Source organism: Pholis gunnellus, assembly GCF_910591455.1.
Source record: "Pholis gunnellus genome assembly, chromosome: 11".
Classification (NCBI taxonomy): Eukaryota; Metazoa; Chordata; class Actinopteri; order Perciformes; family Pholidae; genus Pholis; species Pholis gunnellus.
Genome location: NC_136538.1, coordinates 18579181 through 18598510, shown reverse-complemented (window position 1 = coordinate 18598510; position 19330 = coordinate 18579181). Strand labels below are relative to the sequence as shown.

General features: G+C 42.2%; 1 protein-coding gene across 1 annotated transcript in view; it reads right to left on the bottom strand.

Moving 5' to 3' along the window:
- Positions 1–220: 220 nt before the first annotated feature.
- The window catches only part of arid5b (AT-rich interaction domain 5B), a gene marked incomplete at its 5' end in the record, with an annotated part of 72317 nt that continues 53207 nt past the window's right edge, over positions 221–19330 (bottom strand). Inside the window, 5 exons of the mRNA XM_079168516.1 lie at positions 221–4417; positions 4634–4844; positions 13029–13126; positions 14204–14256; positions 18594–18873. Of these exons, the coding sequence (XP_079024642.1) occupies positions 2417–4417; positions 4634–4844; positions 13029–13126; positions 14204–14256; positions 18594–18873 (2643 nt within the window). The 3' untranslated portion in view covers positions 221–2416. The remainder of the gene's footprint in view (positions 4418–4633; positions 4845–13028; positions 13127–14203; positions 14257–18593; positions 18874–19330) is intronic.

Here is a 19330-nt window from a genome sequence, read left to right as displayed (position 1 = left end):
TTGTGAAGATTAAGGCGGATGGAATCTCATAGCCAGATAATGGTATTACAATAATAAAACCCCATTCACACTGCATTTACTCAGGGGGGAAAAAGAAAAGAACATCACATTGACGTTAGTACACTGGCATTAAATATCAGTTTATTCAGCCCTCGCTATTTATCTGCACTTCAGTCAAAGAACACAACAGGAAACATGAGTAGATAGTAAAATATTTTAATTAAATATACAGGAGGTCATATCATACAAAATGTCTTTATTTTTTTGTCTTGCTCGCCAGCTGGGTGATTGGTAAACAGATGGCTACTGTATCAAAAAACACTTTCAGGATGCACATTAATGGAAACGTGGAAAAAAAAAAAAAGTGAAACGACAAGAAATAAAAATAGTATCCTAATCCTTAAATTGTAGTGTTTAAATCTAACATGATCACGGTGACCTTGGACCCAGCTAGATTGTGTAACCGACTTTTATACTGTTTTTGTACTATTTACAGATTATAACAGTTTATATGATAACAACCACGCGGTACTATCTACAGTGCTATTTACACAGAAAAATAAGACAAGAGCGATAGGGGTTGTCATGGATTGATCCCGTATGAACGTTCTGTACAGGAGCCGGCACTAATGCCAGTTTTACCTACACACAGCAATGTACAGTACTTTATCAGAAATGAATGTCTTTATCTAAGTATTCAGTTAAACTTTACACATAGACGTTTACAGCTTCTTTTATTCTTCTTCTTCTTTTGAAACACCAGACATGTTTGACTGTGTATTTTGACTATCCTGGATTGCAATTATAGTGGTTGTAAAAGCCAGAGCAGGTGTTGTTGTTTCACCTCAGGCCATGGAGCATGGTCGGCATATTTTATGGAGTCTGGTAGCTTTTCATCACTGCTAGAAAACACCTAAAGCACACATGCCCTGCGGATGACAGACACCAGACCTGTGTCAATATCAGTAAATCTTTTCAGGTTCTGCTATAATTGACTGTCTGACACAGTTCAGCTAAGTAAATAGAGTCGTTAAGCACAAACACTAACCAGAAGGTTAAAGCAAAGCTGTTTACATTTTTAAAAACTCCACATGTTGTGCCTTACCTATCAAGTCTGGTGTCTGAAAGCCAAAGTGTGCCATCTAGTTTTTGTATGAGTGTCTGTGTGCGCTGCATTTCAGACGAGCGTGACAGTAATATTGATATTTCTACCCTGCAACAGAAGATAAACCTTAACAACTGTAGTGCTAACTCTAATCCAAGACTGCGAAAGGCACAGATATTTGCAAAGCAATAATATCCTAAGTGACAACATTCCTATCAAATCATACAGTGAGTCTTTTCAGAGTGCTGAATAAAAAAAGAGTCTGTTCGCCAAAAAAAAAAAAAAAGAGCTTTTCAAGTCAAGAACAAAAAGATGAAATGCTGATTTCTTGTGGTGAGCATTCCACAGCAGACGGCTGCTTCATTATGCTGGTCCGACAGACAAAAACAAGCTGCTACAGTCTACTCATCACAAGGGGCTTTAGGATCAAATTACTTTCAAATCGGAGAGTACAAATTAAAGCGGCTGTTCATTAACTCACTAAAAAACATTCGGGAATTGTCAACAGATTGAACATGACAACGGCTTGTGTTGTATAATCTGGACTGAAATATATAACGAACAAAGACCTGAACCGAGTAAAATGTGAGTCTACAGTACATATGTTACACACAGCACCTCTGAATGTTATGACACAGCTATATTCAGCACCGCAGTGAGCGTTAACGTCTATGCCAAGGAGTCCAGGTGGATTTACTGTGGCACAAGCCGGCATCAGCTTTCAGCGTGGAGACATGTAAACAGACGCAACACCCCTGGCTGCTTAAAGTGTGATAATGCACTAAACAGCTCTTGAACATTGTTTGCAAGGCGAACGCACCTCTAGTTAAGTAAAGAATTTCATTTACGTCGTCATGTTACTTACGTAGTGTTTTTAAGCAAAAACAGTTTAGCCCTCAGATGCAGTAAACAAAATGGCTTTTCTCTGTTGCCCTCCACTTTTCACACGTTCAGAGCAACAACCTGACTCACGGGTGACCGAGAGCGGCAAACTGATTTGTGAGCACATACACACGAGCATTGTGCAAATAAGGATACAACGAGAACAACAACAACAAAAAATATACAGTAAGTGGTGATACAAACAAAGAACAGTGCAAAGTATATAAACAAATGCAAACACAGATAAAAAAAAAGAGAATGGAATTTTCAGTCTGAATGATGCGTTTATCAGTCTGTGATAAGTTTTATAATCAGTGTTTGTTTTAGACTGAGCCACAATCCCCGAGCAAGAGAGACAGAAAGACAAGAGAGAAGCTGAAAAATAAGTTTGTGAGGATGAAGAAGGAGAGGGTGAAGTGATTCATCCTCTCACAGTCTGGTGCTGGGGTGTACCGAGGACAGCTGATGTGGTTGGAGGGTGGAGAGAGGGTACAGGTGGTGCATCAGGTCCCCGTACAGTGCTGCCCCGCCCGGGTGCCTGTAGAAGTGGTGCGGGCTGGGGCTGGCGGCCAGCAGCTGCCTGTGAAGCATCATGGAGTGGAAGGCTAGCGGGGGCATGAGGGGAGACACTGCCGACTGGCTCTTCAGGTACTGCAGACCCGGGTGCTGCTGCAGCCCGTCTCCGTGGGAGATCAGGCTGCCGGGTGGGTACATGGCAGTGTAGAGGTGTGGAGGGTAGGTAGTGGTTGGGTGGCCCTCAGGGAGATGGTTGTTGAGGTGAACGGCGTGGGCCGGCTCCGCTGGTTTCAGCTCTTCTGGGTCGCTGCGTCGGATTGCGCCGGCCGGGTGGACCGGCGTCACCACACGGACCTTCCTCTCTGGAACGTCCTCACCGTCGTGCTCCACGAGGCTTCGCTTACTGGGTCGAATGGGGCTGGCGAGGGACGAATCGCTTGGAGCTTTCGGGCTGGGAAATGGCTGCGATGACTCTGCTGGGTTCTGTTTGGGGGGGGAGATGGTCATGGGAGGAACTCTGCACGCCTTAGGGTGGGAATCCAAACCCTGGTGCATGATGTGATAAGGGAGACTGCAGAAAGAGGGCTTCGAGAAGGACGACCCCCTCTGAGAGAGAGGTTTAGAGATTGTAAAGTCTCTGGGCTCATCGTCTGCCTCTCTCCTCTCTACGTGTGTTTGAGTCCTGTCTCCGTAGTGAGATCTGTAGGCCAAGCCCTCTTGCTCCAGGCCGCCACAGACAAAGCTGCTTTCGTGGTCTCTGATGTAGCGCTCTCTCCGATCTCCGTTGGGAAAACCAACCATCCTCTCCTGGCTCAGGCAGTTCTCAGTTTGCCTGTACAGACTGTGGAGGTGAGGGGAGGAGTAGCAGTCGCCCGTGTAGCTCCGAGGATGAGAAGCTGGGCCCTGGAGTAGCGTCTCCCCGGCGTTCTCCACGCCATCCTGGGCATGGGCTTGGGGGAGGTAGGGCTGCCATGGCGGATTGACTTGAGGCTGGAGGTGACGGCTGGTCCGGCAGCTGTACGCCTCGGAGAGGTCCCCGGCGGCGCTCCTCTCTGAGGGGCCGCCGCCGGCTTGTTGGTGAGGCTTGCTGCTCTGGGCATGCTGGATGACTGATGGCCTGAATATGGGCGCTACCTCCGGGATGCTGTCTGACACACACCCATGCCTATGTCCTACCACCTCCTCGTCACCCTTTCTCTTCTCCCTCTCCCTTTCAGGTACTGATATGACAGGGAGAGAGGAGGTCGCTGTGGGATGTGGCGGCTGAAGAGAAGGAGACGTAAAGGAGAAAGGGTTGGACTCGCACACTTGGGAGAGGAGCTTCTTTTTGGCTAAAGGAGACATGACCCCCTGGCTGGATTTGCAGTAGGCAGCCGTCTGTGCGGGGTTCTGGGTTGACTCCTTCTTAATGGCCACGTAGTCTTCTTTCTCTGGGAAGGAATCTGTGCTCAAGTCTATACACTGTCTGTCTGCCTGCTTACACATCGGTAACACTTTCCCCACTCTCCCACCGTGGCTTTCTATGGAGTCTTTGACCCTGGAGGAGGGCTCGGGCAGAGCAACATGTCCAGCAGGTCTGTTCTGATCCCAACGGTGAGGCAAGTAAGGGATTTTAGGAATGAAATGCCCTTCAGTTTGCTGTTCACACGAGAGTTTCACTTGGAGGGCCTCGCTGATTTGCCTCCATTCAGGCCGGGGACCGGGCCCCGTGTGGAGGGACAGACCAGCATGTGGGGCTCTGCAGTCTGGCTCTTTGGGGCAGAGTGAAGATGGCTGCTCCATTGCCAATGACTCCTCTTTCTTTAGGGTAACGTGTAACTCTTCCTCCTCTATTACAATTGGTTCATCTCTCAGAGATACCTCCTGTTTTATGCTTGTGGGCAGCTCATGATCCTCCTCGTTCCCCTTGGAGTCCTGCATGCAGAAAAAAATGATAGTTGTTACAGTTGCTTCTCAACGTAAAAGAAATAAGACACTCCTATATTTTCTTATTATTGGGCAATTTTAAAGACAACATGAATCCAAGACAGAGGGTGAAGCATTGATGAGAAAGCACAGGGAGATTACAATTAAACTGAATTCAGAGCGAGGAGGAATCCTGATGAGGCAGCAATTGGGGCTGTGACTGACCTGTGATTGTTCTTGGTCTTTCACCGCCTCCCCTCCGTCCTTTTTACTCCCCAGCTTGGGATTGTTGGAGCCTTTGAATTTCTTGGCCCCCACTCCTTTGGCTTTGGCTCCTGAAGCCTTCTCTTGGCCGCCCTCCTGCTTCTTGGGTTTGAGCGAGGGGAGGGGCTTGTCATGCTCGCCTTTACCGTGCCTCTCATAGGGAAGGAGGAGCCTGAGGAAGAATGCAGGCAAAGGAATGCAGATGAGTTTGTGGTGTGATCATGTTATGCCATGTCAGGCTTAAAAAGGCACAATTACTAATCTATGATTTTAATTTATCACGCACGAACAAAAATAATTTTTCACCAAACAGCAATTTTACATTGAAAAAAAATACACAAAACTATACATTTGCGCACCGTAACGTGGGGAAGGTGAAGTATATTATAAACAAACAACCTTGCTTGTTTGGTTTTGGTGTCCATACTTAAGAATAAAGTAATAGAATAGAACAACACAAGTATTTTGTTTTTGTAATAGCAAAAACAGAATGAGCTGTAGCTTTTCCGGAATGCAGAGTATCAATTACCTTGCTTTAAAACCGCCTTGTTTCAATATGTGGCAAGCAGTAACAATCCTATTGTAATTAATCTAGGTTAGGGGAAATCCAGGTTCAGATAGGTGCCAGAGTATGTGTTTGTGTGTGAGAGAGAGAGAGAGAGAGAGAGAGAGAGAGAGAGAGAGAGAGAGAGAGAGAGAGAGAGAGAGAGAGAGAGAGAGAGAGAGAGAGAGAGAGAATGTGAGTCACCAGTCACCTCCTGCTGAGACAGATCACATTTGATATTAGTTAATCCTTGAGGCAAAGAATATGTGTGTGTTGTGTTTGTGGGTGTGTGAAGTGAATGTGTTGGGGAGTGAAAAGGAGGGGAAATGCCTGGAAGAATTTAAATCAAATGTTTAAAAGGAATCTCATATATCATATCATATCTAATTTAATATATAAATGTGATTAATCACAGAAGCCCTTAAAGTGGCTACAGTAATAACATATTTCAGCTGGTAACACTACGCTCACTGTTCATTTGACATGATTAAATGCAGGATAGCTGCATATGCTCCAACTTAATTAAGTACATATAAGTGACAAGGACAATCCTGTAGAAAAAAAAACATGAAACTATTTTTGACTTCTGTTATTTCTCTCATGAATAGTTCTCAAGTCAATTTTCCGTATCTGATGTCATAACTAATGGGAACATTAAGATCTGGATAACATAACAACACCCATGTGTAAAATAATGACATGAAGAAACCAGTGAGGGAAACTTTTAGACTTTTATTGCTCTGAAAAAGAAAATGGAAATTGGCACTCTACCAGAAATAAGAAACGTTGTGGAAGAGGAAACCAAGACAACTGAAAAACTACAACACTCCAAACTTCAATAAGCTCCTCTGAAAATCTCTCCAGCTCCTCTGTCAGGTTTTTTTACAATAACAATCCATAAAAGCCAGACAGAAACATGACTTTCTCAGTCATGAGAAAAATAAGGTCTTCTCGTGTAACGACAAGAGACGGTTGCAGTATTCCTTTTAAGGGACATGGCGGTAAAACAAACAATGAATCAAGAGCTGTTTCGCCTCCTCTTCAAAAGGAAGAAAAAAAAGCCTCAGAGAGTTCAAGAGGCTCTGTGGGATTTTTTGTTATTTTTCCTCTGAACAAAAGTGCTGGCAGGGAAAGCGGTGGAACTACATTTCATACAGCTGGTCTGGCACCAGGCCCCAGGCCAAGAAAGGAAATGTACTATTAAATGTGACTTATTGGAAAGACGGAGAGCAAAGGGGTTATGAAAGAGAAGAAGGGAGGGAAAGAGAGCAAAAGAAAAAGGAAACAAGGGGAGTGAAAGAGGGGATAATGACATGTTAATGAGGAGCAAAAATGATTCTGAATGAAGGAACGAAGGATCCTGGAGAACAGAGACAAAAACATGCAATCTTTATACAGCGGTGGTAATTTATTACAAATACCGAAGTGCTTCTCAGGCTGTCTAGAAATAGGTATTATTTACCAGAAAAGGCAGGTAGATTAAATGTTTCACCGTTGTAAAACTGTGGATTCGATTTCTTCAGGCTTGTAAATGTGTTCATCATGTACAAATGTCATGATCAAAAGGCTAGAAAAGTGGCGTATAAAGTGTATACAGTACCAGTAAGAGTACCAGGGTGCACTGTTGACTATCACAATGATCTGTGGGAAAGAGACTGCTGCCTTGGCCTGGGTCAACTTTATGGAATGTCAATATGGAGTGGGGGTGGGGTGTCACAGGCCCGGATAATGTAAGAGCTGAGCCCGGGAAATTACTGGAGCCTTAAATAGTTCCAAATGGAAAAGCTAAGAAACCAAAAATCAGTCTCAGGAAGTCCCCTACATCAGAATAATTTGCTTTGTTATGCTCGATAATTGTAGGATGATTTACCAAAACTGTAGCCTATAAAAACAATTCTTTCTTTAAGTAGGACTTTCAATTCTAATAGATACACTTTTTACAGTTTAATGTAAATTTACAAAAGTGGCTGAATAAGCCAATACGGTTCAAGCTACAGGGCACCTTTCACCACTATGTTAGACAAGGAAGTGTAAAATCATAATAGAGCCCTCAGTGTGAACTAGAGTAATTTCAAGCAGTATATATATATAACTTAGTCATGATCATGTTATATAGCACTCATAACACAATACCACTTATATAAGTAGCAATTTCCTCCAAGGAAGGGGAAGGGTTGAGCTTGGCAGCCACTGCATAAGTTGAAAGAGAGCCAGATGTAGTTAATAATTAGAGCCACCAGGGGGCGTGTGCTGCACTCAGAGATTCCAGGAAGGAATTTCATTAAGGCAGGAGAGGCAACATTTTTATGAGGTCAATAAATACTTAACTTCCTCTCATGCCAATTTATCACCCCGGCTTTTGTTTAAGCAGCCATTTTACATGTTGATAACAAGCAAGTATAATATGCAGCGAAGAGATTAAACATTGAATAGGCACAAATAGAAGATGTAATTAAGTTTAAAAATATTGATATACAGTATATATATAAAAATGAAGCAATATTTTTGAAACTTTATCCATACATATACATTTATACATATACATATACGTATACATATACATTTACATATACATACATATATACATATACATATATATTTTCTTTATTAAATGTATTATATCTGTGTGATCTTTCAACAGTCTAAAGCACAACTTCAAACCACAACTGTCAACTAAGCATGTCTGTGCCTTTGAAATAATGGATTGCACACAAAGCACCTCCCCCCAAAAAACACAACTTGGCAAAAACAAGGTGACTTTACTAGCAATGTGCTGCTCTCATCTGAGTTTTGTGTTACAGGAACAGTGTGCTAGAATCCAAGAAATGCCTAAGTCACCAAATAAAGAGGGGAAAAAGCCTGCGGGCTGTTACATTTCAACAATTTGCCTCCCATTCGTGCTGAAATTAATTTTAACTGGTGTTGTGTTAAGATCACAAGAGCTGCTTCACGCGTACAAAAAAAAAAAAAAAGGAAAATAAACTATTTAAAGAGCTGGTGGACAAGCCCCGGGGGCTGTAGAGAGATTTGGAGGAAAGAAAATGACTTACTTTTACAAGCCTGTGAGGAAAAGAGAGTAAAATAAAAAAGATAACATCAAATCTTTATCGAATCTAAATGCAATGATTAAACATCATCACAGCAATGAGGAAGCAATAACTGCTGTGGGGAAAGAGAGAGACAAAGAGAGACAAGATGCCTGCAGAGGGATAAACAGACATTGTAGCTGGTCCCTCTGCTTTGGATTCATGCCTCAAAGCCCCTCTTTTGTCTCGAAGCCAAACCACTTGAGGTGACCCTCATTCATGCAGTTAAAACAGGAGGGCAGCGCAGGAATGTATGAAAAACTTAAGTCCTTTGTCAAGTCTGAAAATACCAGATTTAAAATGACCTCTACTGTTCCCCCGGGGTTTGCTCTCATTAGCTGCTGCTGCTGCCGCAGCTCGTGGTAAATGTTCGCCATAGCAGGTGTGAGCAAAGCGAGCTAACTGTTTAAAATAAACGTGCGCCATTCTGCATAAAGACACACTCAAGTGGTAATTTCCAAAAATATACAGCATATGTTCCCTCTCGCTGCCCTACAGTGGACTGAAATCTCTGCAAGAATGTCATTAATTTAATTTGCTACACTGAACTAGTTATTAATCTCAGTAGACTTGAATAGATTCTCATACAGTCGATTGCCTGTCACACGTCAGTGGCGTAATTTGTGATTTCTCTTCGCCACTAGGGAGAGAAACCTTGGACCTTTTCATTAAATTCTGCGCATAAAGAAATCATCCAATATTGTGATTTGTTAGATCGCCGCAAAAAAAAAAAAAAGGAGAAGAGAGGTTTTATCACTGAATGCTCAATGAAGCGTTTTGTCTTCTGGAAACCATCTAGCTCTCAGTGGTTAAAATAGCTGCCTGCTATTTTAGTGTAAAGAACATGCAGCTCTTTGGCTGCATTCCCACTGAATCTCATGTCCAGATTCAGGAGGAGAGTCATGCATATGCAAGGAATTTGGCCATGCTTTTGATGTGGACAACATGTTGAGACATTGTTTATGGTGTTAAGGAATGCTGACAGACAATATGCAACCATGTTCTCACATTGCGACTTCTCTGCCTTTTTTCTCCCCGATACTGTATTTCCTAATATTGAATCATTTTTGCTTGTTCATTCAAAATCTGTCATTGTTTCTGTCTCTCTCTCTCTCTCTCTCTCTCTCTCTCTCTCTCTCTCTCTCTCTCTCTCTCTCCTGGTTTCTCTGGGGAATGAAAAGCAGGGAGGACATGAAGGTGATACTCCCTCCCCACCACCTCTTATTGTAATCCCTCTGGTTTAGAACTAGACACCAGAGTAATTGAAATCTGTGTTTGCGCTATACAGAATTAGACAAGGCAAGCTAAAGTGTAATGCGCCACATTTGATGCATCTGCAGTACAGCAAGGACAATGCAGACAGATGCTGACGAGTGCGAGATACTGAGCATCCAGCAGAATACAATTTAAAAACTCCTGTCTCCTTTCTCTTACCAAAATCTGAACTCTATTGTAATTCCCAGCGTGAAGACTGGCTCAAGGTTTCCTCATAATTATGAGCAACACATGTATTTTTATAGCTGGAGAGCAGCTTTAGTGAATGCAGAGGAACATCGATACCGGGAGGAATGAATGAAGGCTGAATCAATAAAACATCTAGTCGACTAAAATTGGAACAGGCGTGCATCTGTCTTAAAAGAAACACATTTCTGCATTTGAGAATATCTCACAGGCCTCAGACTGCATGTTCAGTACATCTGGCAAACATCTAATACTTTGAAGATGAAATGATCTAATCCAAAACTCCTCATCTGCGCTCTCTGCTGTTGCCCAAAAACCTAAGAGTTTTTAAATAGCAAATTATTCTAAATTGCTTCTCTGTTGCCATGGATACCCCCCCCTCCAACATCCCCAATACCAACCCTGTTGTGCAATTACATTAGAGTGCCAAGGCATGGTGAGGTATTAAAAATGTGTAACAGGCAGAAATGAACAGAGATACTGAAATTTGATGTTTCTGTAACAAGAGATCACGTAGGAAACCAGGAAGATTAAATATGTAGGAGCTGTTAAAAGGCGCTGACCTGTATAATGAAAGAAACAGCATGAAGTGCAAAGCAGGGAGTGAGCGAGACAGAGAGAGAGAGAGAGAGAGAGAGAGAGAGAGAGAGAGAGAGAGAAAATGGCACAGCACAGAAGCAAAAGGCAGTCTATTTCAAGGTTATTGATGCCATCTTTTTCATGACCTCATTTTTAATTCAGAGCGCTGGGCCCTGACAGCTAATCTCGGGAAACGGTTTAAATAAATATCATTAAAGCTTCCCTGTAGCCGCAGCGGCAGACCTTGGCTTGGACATTTCTGCATTGATTTTTCCCTGCACACTAATGAACGGCGCTCAGCGACTAAAAAACAGTAACTTTGAAATTTACAATTAGCTGAGGTTATCTCCTGTTCAATTTCAGCCATGTAACTCCATTACCAACTGCTCCTGGACAGCATAAATATAGTGATTATGCCCCTGGCTCCGTCTTTCACAATAACATCTCCTAGGAAACCATTTCATATGATTTTACCATTAGGGCTGTAAAGGGATAATGTGTATAATTTAAAATGAGAGCTGAATGCTTGTGGATATCCACAGTCTTTAACCCAAATAATGCCAAGACGACCAAGAATATCCACTTAATTTAAAGCAATTATGTCCTGAAATATAGTTTCCTTTTTTCCCACTATGTGATGCTTCACATTTCCTGCTTTACTGTACTTTGCCCCGCCGAGACAAATCAGAAGTGGTCCTTCAGAGAGCTGGGGAAGATATAAGTGTTGTTCCAGATTTGTACACTGTACATTTGTCCCTGTGAATTATATTTCTGTAGCACATTGACTAATGATTAAAGGTGGAAACAAAGACGCCTCTGGGGAACAAACGCACACTTCAGCGAGCCCACAAACAGCCTCATTCATCATGCAGAGAGAATGGCCGTGTTTGCTGAGTTAATACAATGAAGCTAATTGCCCTCCAAGCAGCCCAAACACCAAGGCTCAGCTAAAATTATTCCCCTGAATGGAAACTTGCTCAGGTTCAGCTGATCTCTCTTTCTCTCTCTCTCTCTCTCTCACACACACACACACACACACACACACACACACACACACACACACACATGCCCCATCACCTCCACCCCTCCCTCTTACACTTTCTCTCCCTGTCATCCTGATATTCACTGCAGTGTGTGGATATTATTGCTTTGTATTGATTCAGCATTATTTTCCCTCAGCTGCTTCTCGGTGGCTGGAGAAGGAAAGGCCAGCGCAGCAGCAGTCACACCTCAGCGCTTCCCACGCGACTTCGTCCTACCCCGCCTGTCTTCCTACGACCCTATTTACACCTTAAAAAACTGATGGACAATATAGCTCTCCACATCTGGCTTCAAAGTCATTCCTTGGCAGAGACGCACCGTACTGACTTTACAAAAAAAAAAAAGGATCAAACATATTCTGACCTGCAGAAAAACAAAACAATATTTGACCAGCATCATCTCTGACACTTGAAAGTCGTACCTATTATTAGTATAAATAAAACATATCCCTCTTGGAGGCAGTGGGGAAGAACTAGGAACGCAACGTAAACACTGAAAGCACCCTCAGCCGCAACATTTAGAGGCACAGTGTCAACTTGTGTACAAATACAACACACTGAACAATACTCTCTCACACCTATGGTTTCACAAATTTCCTGGAAAAGCCTCTCCGCTCGCCACTGCCTGCGCTGGCAAATTCGCTTACAGCATGCAATCTTGACACAATATGAAGCTGCCCGGCTCCCTCATATGGTACTGCTGGCACATTGCTGTATTACTGACAGGTGTGTGTGTGTGTGTGTGTGTGTGTGTGTGTGTGTGTGTGTGTGTGTGTGTGTGTGCCTAAGCTGTGCTGATGCATGAACCTGCAGCAGCCGGAGGGATGTGGAGAGGGTCGCCGGCCCGGAGGAATGACCTGCCTCATGAGCGACTGGTTATCTCTTGTTGGGAAGATCGTGTTTGGCATTTGTTTAACCTTGGGAAAGTGGGCGTGTGTGCATGTTTGTGCGTGCGTGGGAGTGCGAGTGTGTGCAAGCAGCCCTGAATAATACCCTCACAGCTCCCTCAGGATCATATTCATATGCTTGCTTTGGTTTGGTAATACCATCTGAGTGATTATAATGTGAAGGTTCACACTGCTGCAGTATCTGACTGAATGATTAGTGGAATACATTAAACTGGTGTTTTCATTTTATCTTGCAGCTCTGTGTGCTTGCAATGCATATATGGTGGAGAGGGTGGTTACTTTTTATATGTGCATCCATGTAGGTCACTTAATAATTCAAAACGTTGCAGTCATTTTGAGCTTTTAAATCCTCTTTAGCCTGCTTGTACAGCAGCATGGGTGGAGTTTACTGCATAATTGGTTCCACAGTGCCACACAACTAATCAATTAATCCTAAGAAAAAGAACTGAATCTCATCTCATCATGAATTGATTTAGGCCCATAAGGAAAGCATTTCTTAATCCTATTAGAACTGCATGCCCCAACAGTGAGAGACTATTCTTCACATATGTGTAAGTGCATTGACTTCCCCTGAATAAGATCAATTCTTCTCTTGTAGTGCCCTGATGTTATGAATAAAGCATTGTGAAATCATATCTGATGCAGCTGTGAGGGAGTTCACTCACTTCAGGCGATGCAAACTGTTCCATGTGTGCATGCATAATGTGTCATATATAAGCGCCGAACATGATAACTCACCTCTCGTAGTGTCTCCGTGTACACGTGGCGGCACTTGTGCTGCTTGGGTTCCCGCCCAATTCATCATATACGTGCTTCCACTGTCTGCGGACTGTGATCTGGAGGGATGGGTGAGAAGACGAAGTGATAAGACAAAGAGGAAAAAGAATAAGAGAGACAAAGGACGACGATGAGATTAATGTAGAGTGAGGAAAATTGAAAAGAATACGAGAGTAGGAAAGAATTGGAAAAAAAGAAAAGAAAACAAAGAGAAAAACACAAGTGGTTGAGATCATTTTCAGGTCTTGGGGAATTACTGAGTCATGGTGTTCCAGTTATTGAATCCTCAACACTCAATTCTCTAACATAATAAGCTCTGTTAACATCATGCAGTCAGTTGTTCCTGCTATAACCCCCTTATCCCATAACAGATGACGGGCTACAACACAAAACACAAAACTTCAAGCTGCCACAGAGCCAACAAAGCCTGGACATGAAACGTGAGATAATCAGCTGCAGATATGAGGGTTTTAAAAGGCTATGAGCCCCAATTATATGAGCAGGATCCTGTTTATGGTCTGGTCTGGTCTGGCTGTCTGTTTCGATGACATTAAACCAGCTAGCTAATGAAGAAACAGGCATGAGCAATACACTTGACGACTAAACATCAAACATTGACTTCACTTTGGAAACACGTCGCACATGAATAGTGAATGAATAAACAGCAGGTGGGGCTGCCAATGCCTGTGCCTCATACATACTCAGTTCTTCGGTTGTGTGTGTGCGAGCACGCAGAACATGTGGGTACACACTGTATACGCATTTCACTTCATCTCCAACATGGGAAAAAATGAGCGATTTGACCAATTTCCTTCTGACCAGGGCAGAGCAGAGGAACATGTGTTTTCCACTCTAAGGGGGTTTTGAAACAACGGCATCATTTTTGCTAAATGCGGCTCTGAGCAAGACTTTCTTCTTGGGAAAATAGTGACTGACCTCAAGGGGCAAAAGGAGGGCAGAAAAAGCAAAGGCAGGGAAGAAGCAAGGGAGGTAGGTAGGGTGTAAGTGACAGAGGAGGAGATAATAAATAACAAGAGAGCAGGAGAACGGAAACAGAAAGAGGGGGAGATAGAAGACAGAAGGGAGGGACTTCAACGAGAGAGAGGGAATATCTCCCCACACATGTGAATACTTACCAACTCATATCCTCCTAGTTTCTGAGCAGCTTGAAACATGGTCCAAAGGTTGACTGTGGAAGACAGAAGACAAACAGAGCAGTCAGGAAGTGAGCTGAAAGACATGACGTCACATACAGTCATCACACCAGACAGAGGGAGATAAATACAGTGCTGGAGGAAGTATTTAGATCCTTTTGGTAAGTAAAAGCAGTACTAAATAAATACCAACATGTAAAATACTTAACTTAGGAAGTATTATCAACAAAACACACTTAAAAGTAGTCATTATGCAGAGTGTCGAAATACGTATAGGAGAGTAATAAGGACAATATTTCCTTTTCAAATGCAGTTAAGTAGAAGTACATACTTTATGTCATACCCAAATACTTAAGTATACTTGAGACAGACAGACAGACAGACATATAGATAGACAGATAGATAGATAGACAGATAGAAGTGGTAAATGAAAACATATTTTTGTATCCTTTTGTATCCTTTTCAGCTGAAAGGATGCCAATGAATATTGAGTACTCGTACAATCACCGCTGTGTGATAAAATACAGAATATGCTTCATCCTGACAAAGAGATTTGCTAACCCTCAGCCGCTGCCTGCAGGTATGAATGAAAACCATTACAAGCATCAAACGCTTGGCAATATGCTCAAACTTCTGTTTGAACTAATGCAAATTCATTTGCATTGATTTCCCCATGCAAATACTCCATGACAGGCCATATCAAAATACTTGTCTTGTGTAACATTTTCCTAAAAATAGCCATGTAAGCTTTCAGAGAGGCTTCACATGGCTGTCTGTCTTTGAAAGAAAATGTTTCCCGCAAACAAAGAACCACAAGTTCATTGGAGCCTTTTTTTGTGCCAATGACATTTGTATTTGCTTTCTGTAACATCATTGTTTAACATTTTCATATGAAGGCATATAAATAAGAAAAGGAGGCCTCGCCTGGGGAGAAATCCATCAAAATTCAATCTGTGCGTACACAAAGCCTTGCATTTGTCAAAATGACATTTTCCTATCTCCGCATTTGACAGCATTGATTTTTTTCCTTCCCTCCTCTCTGCTACCGTTGTCAATGCACGGGTGGAATAACAAAGGGAGCTGGGTAGGTTTTTCTGTTTGAACTGAGCACTCCGGCGTATTGTGCTCTCTGACTGTAGAAACAGAAAGATGGTCTATTTAACTAGCTTGTTATGCATCGACAGTAATTACCACAATAGCACACGGGACTGAGAGGGAACAGAACAGATAAAGGAAATGAGAGAACATGCCTTTTCTTAGATGTCTTGTCATTAGCAATTTCTTTTCTTAATTCCCCTCTATTTGGCAGGAGCAATTATCACTGAGATAAGGATGACAAAACAGGAACACAATGCAGCCTCGATGACACACCGATGGCACGGCAATTAGACAACAAGGCTGAAAGAGGGAGACAAATTGGAACTGATGTTCACAATCACATGCTGATGCCCGAGCACTGAAGCACACACACAAGTCTGGCATAGTCGCACACGCACAGTTACTAGTTAATCTGGCAGATCAAGGGCATTCAGAATATACAATGTAACCACAACTATTTCTTATTTTATTCTTCCTAAATCCACTCTCTCTCTCTCTTTCTCTCTCATTTCTTTTAGTGCCTCTGCTGCACCGTACAACTTCAATGGCAGCAGCTGTAGAGCAAAGTCAATATTAACCAAGTGATAAAAAATAGAAGGACAGCAGCTTACATGAATAAACTGTAGCACAAAACTGTTTTCCCCTCCGACTGTGCGGCTCCTTGAATGTAACAACCAACTATTTTTGTCATTCCCTGTGATTCAGGTGTGAATTCAGGTTCTATGAATGGGTTTACTGAAGAGATTTAGAGCTACATTTTCCTTTTTCGTTTAAAATAATACTTTTCTGGGACTGAATGGAGCCATTTTGAGGCATTTCATATTGTAGATTAATCGATACAGTAAAAATATCTGCAACATTTTTTTTTTTATCAAATAATTATTTCAGCGTACCAAATTATTTTGCTGAATATCTTTGGGGTTTGAAGATGTCACCTGGACTGAAGGGCATGTTTTTATTATTTTTGACATTTTATAGACTAAACCAATAACTGATAAATTGAAAGACAATAATTGTTAATTGCAGCCCTAAATGTTCATAATAGGTATAAGCTACTTTTTCCTTTTTTCAATCTTGTGATTATTACAGGTGTGGAGTCTCAGACCTGCACTTTTGCTCAAAGATGTTTTATGCATACAAACCCTGGAGTGAAATATAAATTCAGCGTGAGAGTGAGGCGGGAAAACAGGTGGGAGCTGTGTTAAACTGGCAAAATTAATTTGACTGGGTTTAAAATATGTTATGAGCCAATCGATGTAAAGAAAGATTGACTGGATTTTGGGAGGTTTATGTCTCTCTGCTGGGCTGTTAAGAGTCACAATTGCAGTCTTAAAAAAAAAAACCATCAGGTGAAACTCCAGTCCATGTTCAGAATCAGATAGGGGTTTTCTGGAGGCGAATCAAATTGCCGCAGCCAACAAAGCATGGGTAATTCTGGTAAATCATTCAACCATCTGTTGGCTTTGTGAAACTTCGGAGAACTTCATAAAAAGATTATTACTCAAACGCAACTAAAATAACACAATTTCAATTTCCATTACAGGAAAGCGAGTTCTCTGATCTTTTAATGCATTTGTAGCAAGTTTAAAGGGAAGAATATGAGAACGGCGCCTGATTACATCTAAAGGCTTGTTGTATTAATTATGATGTGTTTTCCTTTTTTTCCCTCCTTTTTACATGCGCTGATGTGTGCTCGCTGCCAAGGACGAAGTTTAAACAGCATGATTTCACCATTTAATGAGGGCCCTGCTTATGATGTGTCTGGTTTTGAGATTCAAAGCATGTACTGTATGTAAAACAGTTGGCGCGTGGACCTCGACTTTATTCTGAGCTCAAACCGAGAAATGCCAACTAAAAGTAAAGCATGTTGGGTATGTAATTCTCCCTCCGTCTCTCGCTGCGTCTCCCTCGCTCCCTCTCTCTATCTCCCTCAACCACAATGACCTATTTAAGCAGCAACATGTCGGCAGACAAGATGACAGGATTGTCAAACTACCGCGGTAGGGTTAGCAGAGTCGAGGCGACCGCAGCTTACCTTCATGTAACAGTTTAGAATAATGAGTTTTACTGTGCTATAAAATGTCATTGTAAAATTCAATAGACATCTCTCTCCCTCTTCTGCCTCTTGTTAATTTGCCGATGTTGTCATGCTACGTTCCGATGTGAGTGGCTACATCTTTCTTAGCTCACTTGACTTCCTTCCCCGAGTAAAGACGGAGAAAGAAGTACATCTGAAAACCACGGTTTGAGGTGAGAGCCCACGTTCCCATGTGTCTTGCATCGAGATGAAACATAAAACAAACACAAACACTGAGAACAGTTTCAAGAGACCAGAGTGCGCCCTTTGTGATGTTTACGTGCATGTTTCTCCTCTCTGTCCCATGCACGCCGAATGCAAGCTAAGCATCCGACCTATATTGGAAAATCTTTCATCTTCGGCAGACGTGTTTCGCATAAATGTAATGTTCTTTTAACATTGTTAGAGGACGTTCTTGGCCTTCACAGGAAACCCCTTTGACAAACTGTGAGAAGATATTCTCTCCTTATATAAAAGCAAGCCAAAATGGACTCTGACAGGAAGTCTCCCGAGTCTTTTACTAACCACTAGATGTGATTTTTCTCGACATAGACAATTATTCCTTTAGTTTATTGTTACCGCAGATTGAATGTTTTTATAGTTTAACAGCAGTGTAATTTAGAGATGTTGGGCGTAATGCCTGCCGTAGTTGGCAGCCATCTTTACTTTTTCCCCTAAAGTTCTAATATTATGGATAGCTAGAACACAGTCTGACCTTGACTTGACTGAAAAGCAGCTACTGGTTTCTCTTCTGATCACAACAGGGTGGCACTATAGGTAACGTGGTTGGAGGTGCTGATTAAAACCCACACTGGGTTTTTCCCTGCAAATGTTACCATCGTCTATGACTTACAGAGTGCAATTTCACTCTGATATCTAAACTAACATCTACTTTTGTTTCTTTTTCTCAAAGCACAAGACATTTTTGGAGTTGAAATAACAATTTTTTTTTTTCTTGCATGGAAATTTTGAACAGGTTTGGTACTTTAACGCTTGATCCTACAGGTGTCTTTTACTCTGATGCCCTTATCAGCCCATTAACCTTCCCCACTGTTGATGTTATGACCTAAATCTCCAAAATAACCCGCGTAATGTATCCACACTAACTTTACTATCAGGCCTTTGAGTCTAAACTAGAGTACTCCATGGTTTAAACATTGCCAGTGAGGGAATAAGAGAATAAGTTGTGCTACTCACTCTGTTTGAAGCCGAGGAAGGGGATCCTCTCTATGGGCGTGTCTCTTTCTTTCATGTACTTGTAGAGCTCTACTAAGAATGCTTGCTCCTCCGCTCGGCTCTCCTCTGATGTTTCCTCCTCTTTCATTTCCTCCCTCTCGTTCCTCTCCTCTTTTTCCTTTTCCTTTTCCTTCCCTCTCTCCTTCTCCTCAGCTGAGGATTTCTTGCTGAGGCCGTAGGCCCTGTGTTTGGCTGCCGGGGTGATTTTTCCGTTGGGTACCATTTTACAGTTAGGTTTGACCTGCAAAGAGAGAGTGTAACTTTAGATGAAAATGAAACCCTTAACAGAGTGTTAGACAAATGAGTTCAGACAGTTTGGATGAGATGTGTTTGGGTTGAAGCGCAAATAAATATGTTTACTGGCAGCCTCTTATTGGTTATCAATGGAGCAGATCTTCCTGTCATCACAGATTAGTTTGACTCCAGCTCCGACAGAGAATTGTTTTATCTGTCCAAGGTCAGAGGAATAACAGCCGTTGAGGGGCTTATATAGATATCTCCTTCACTTTGAATATTACAACCAAAGTCAGATAAATATTTCATGACATCGCCGGGGCTTTAGGGAACTGTGACTAACATTTTTTTACTGTATTCGATTAAGCGAGAAAATACGTGGCAGATTATTCAATACAGAACATAATTGTTAGTTGCAGCACTATATTGTTTGACCTCGTGTTCCATATGTATGTATATCTGCA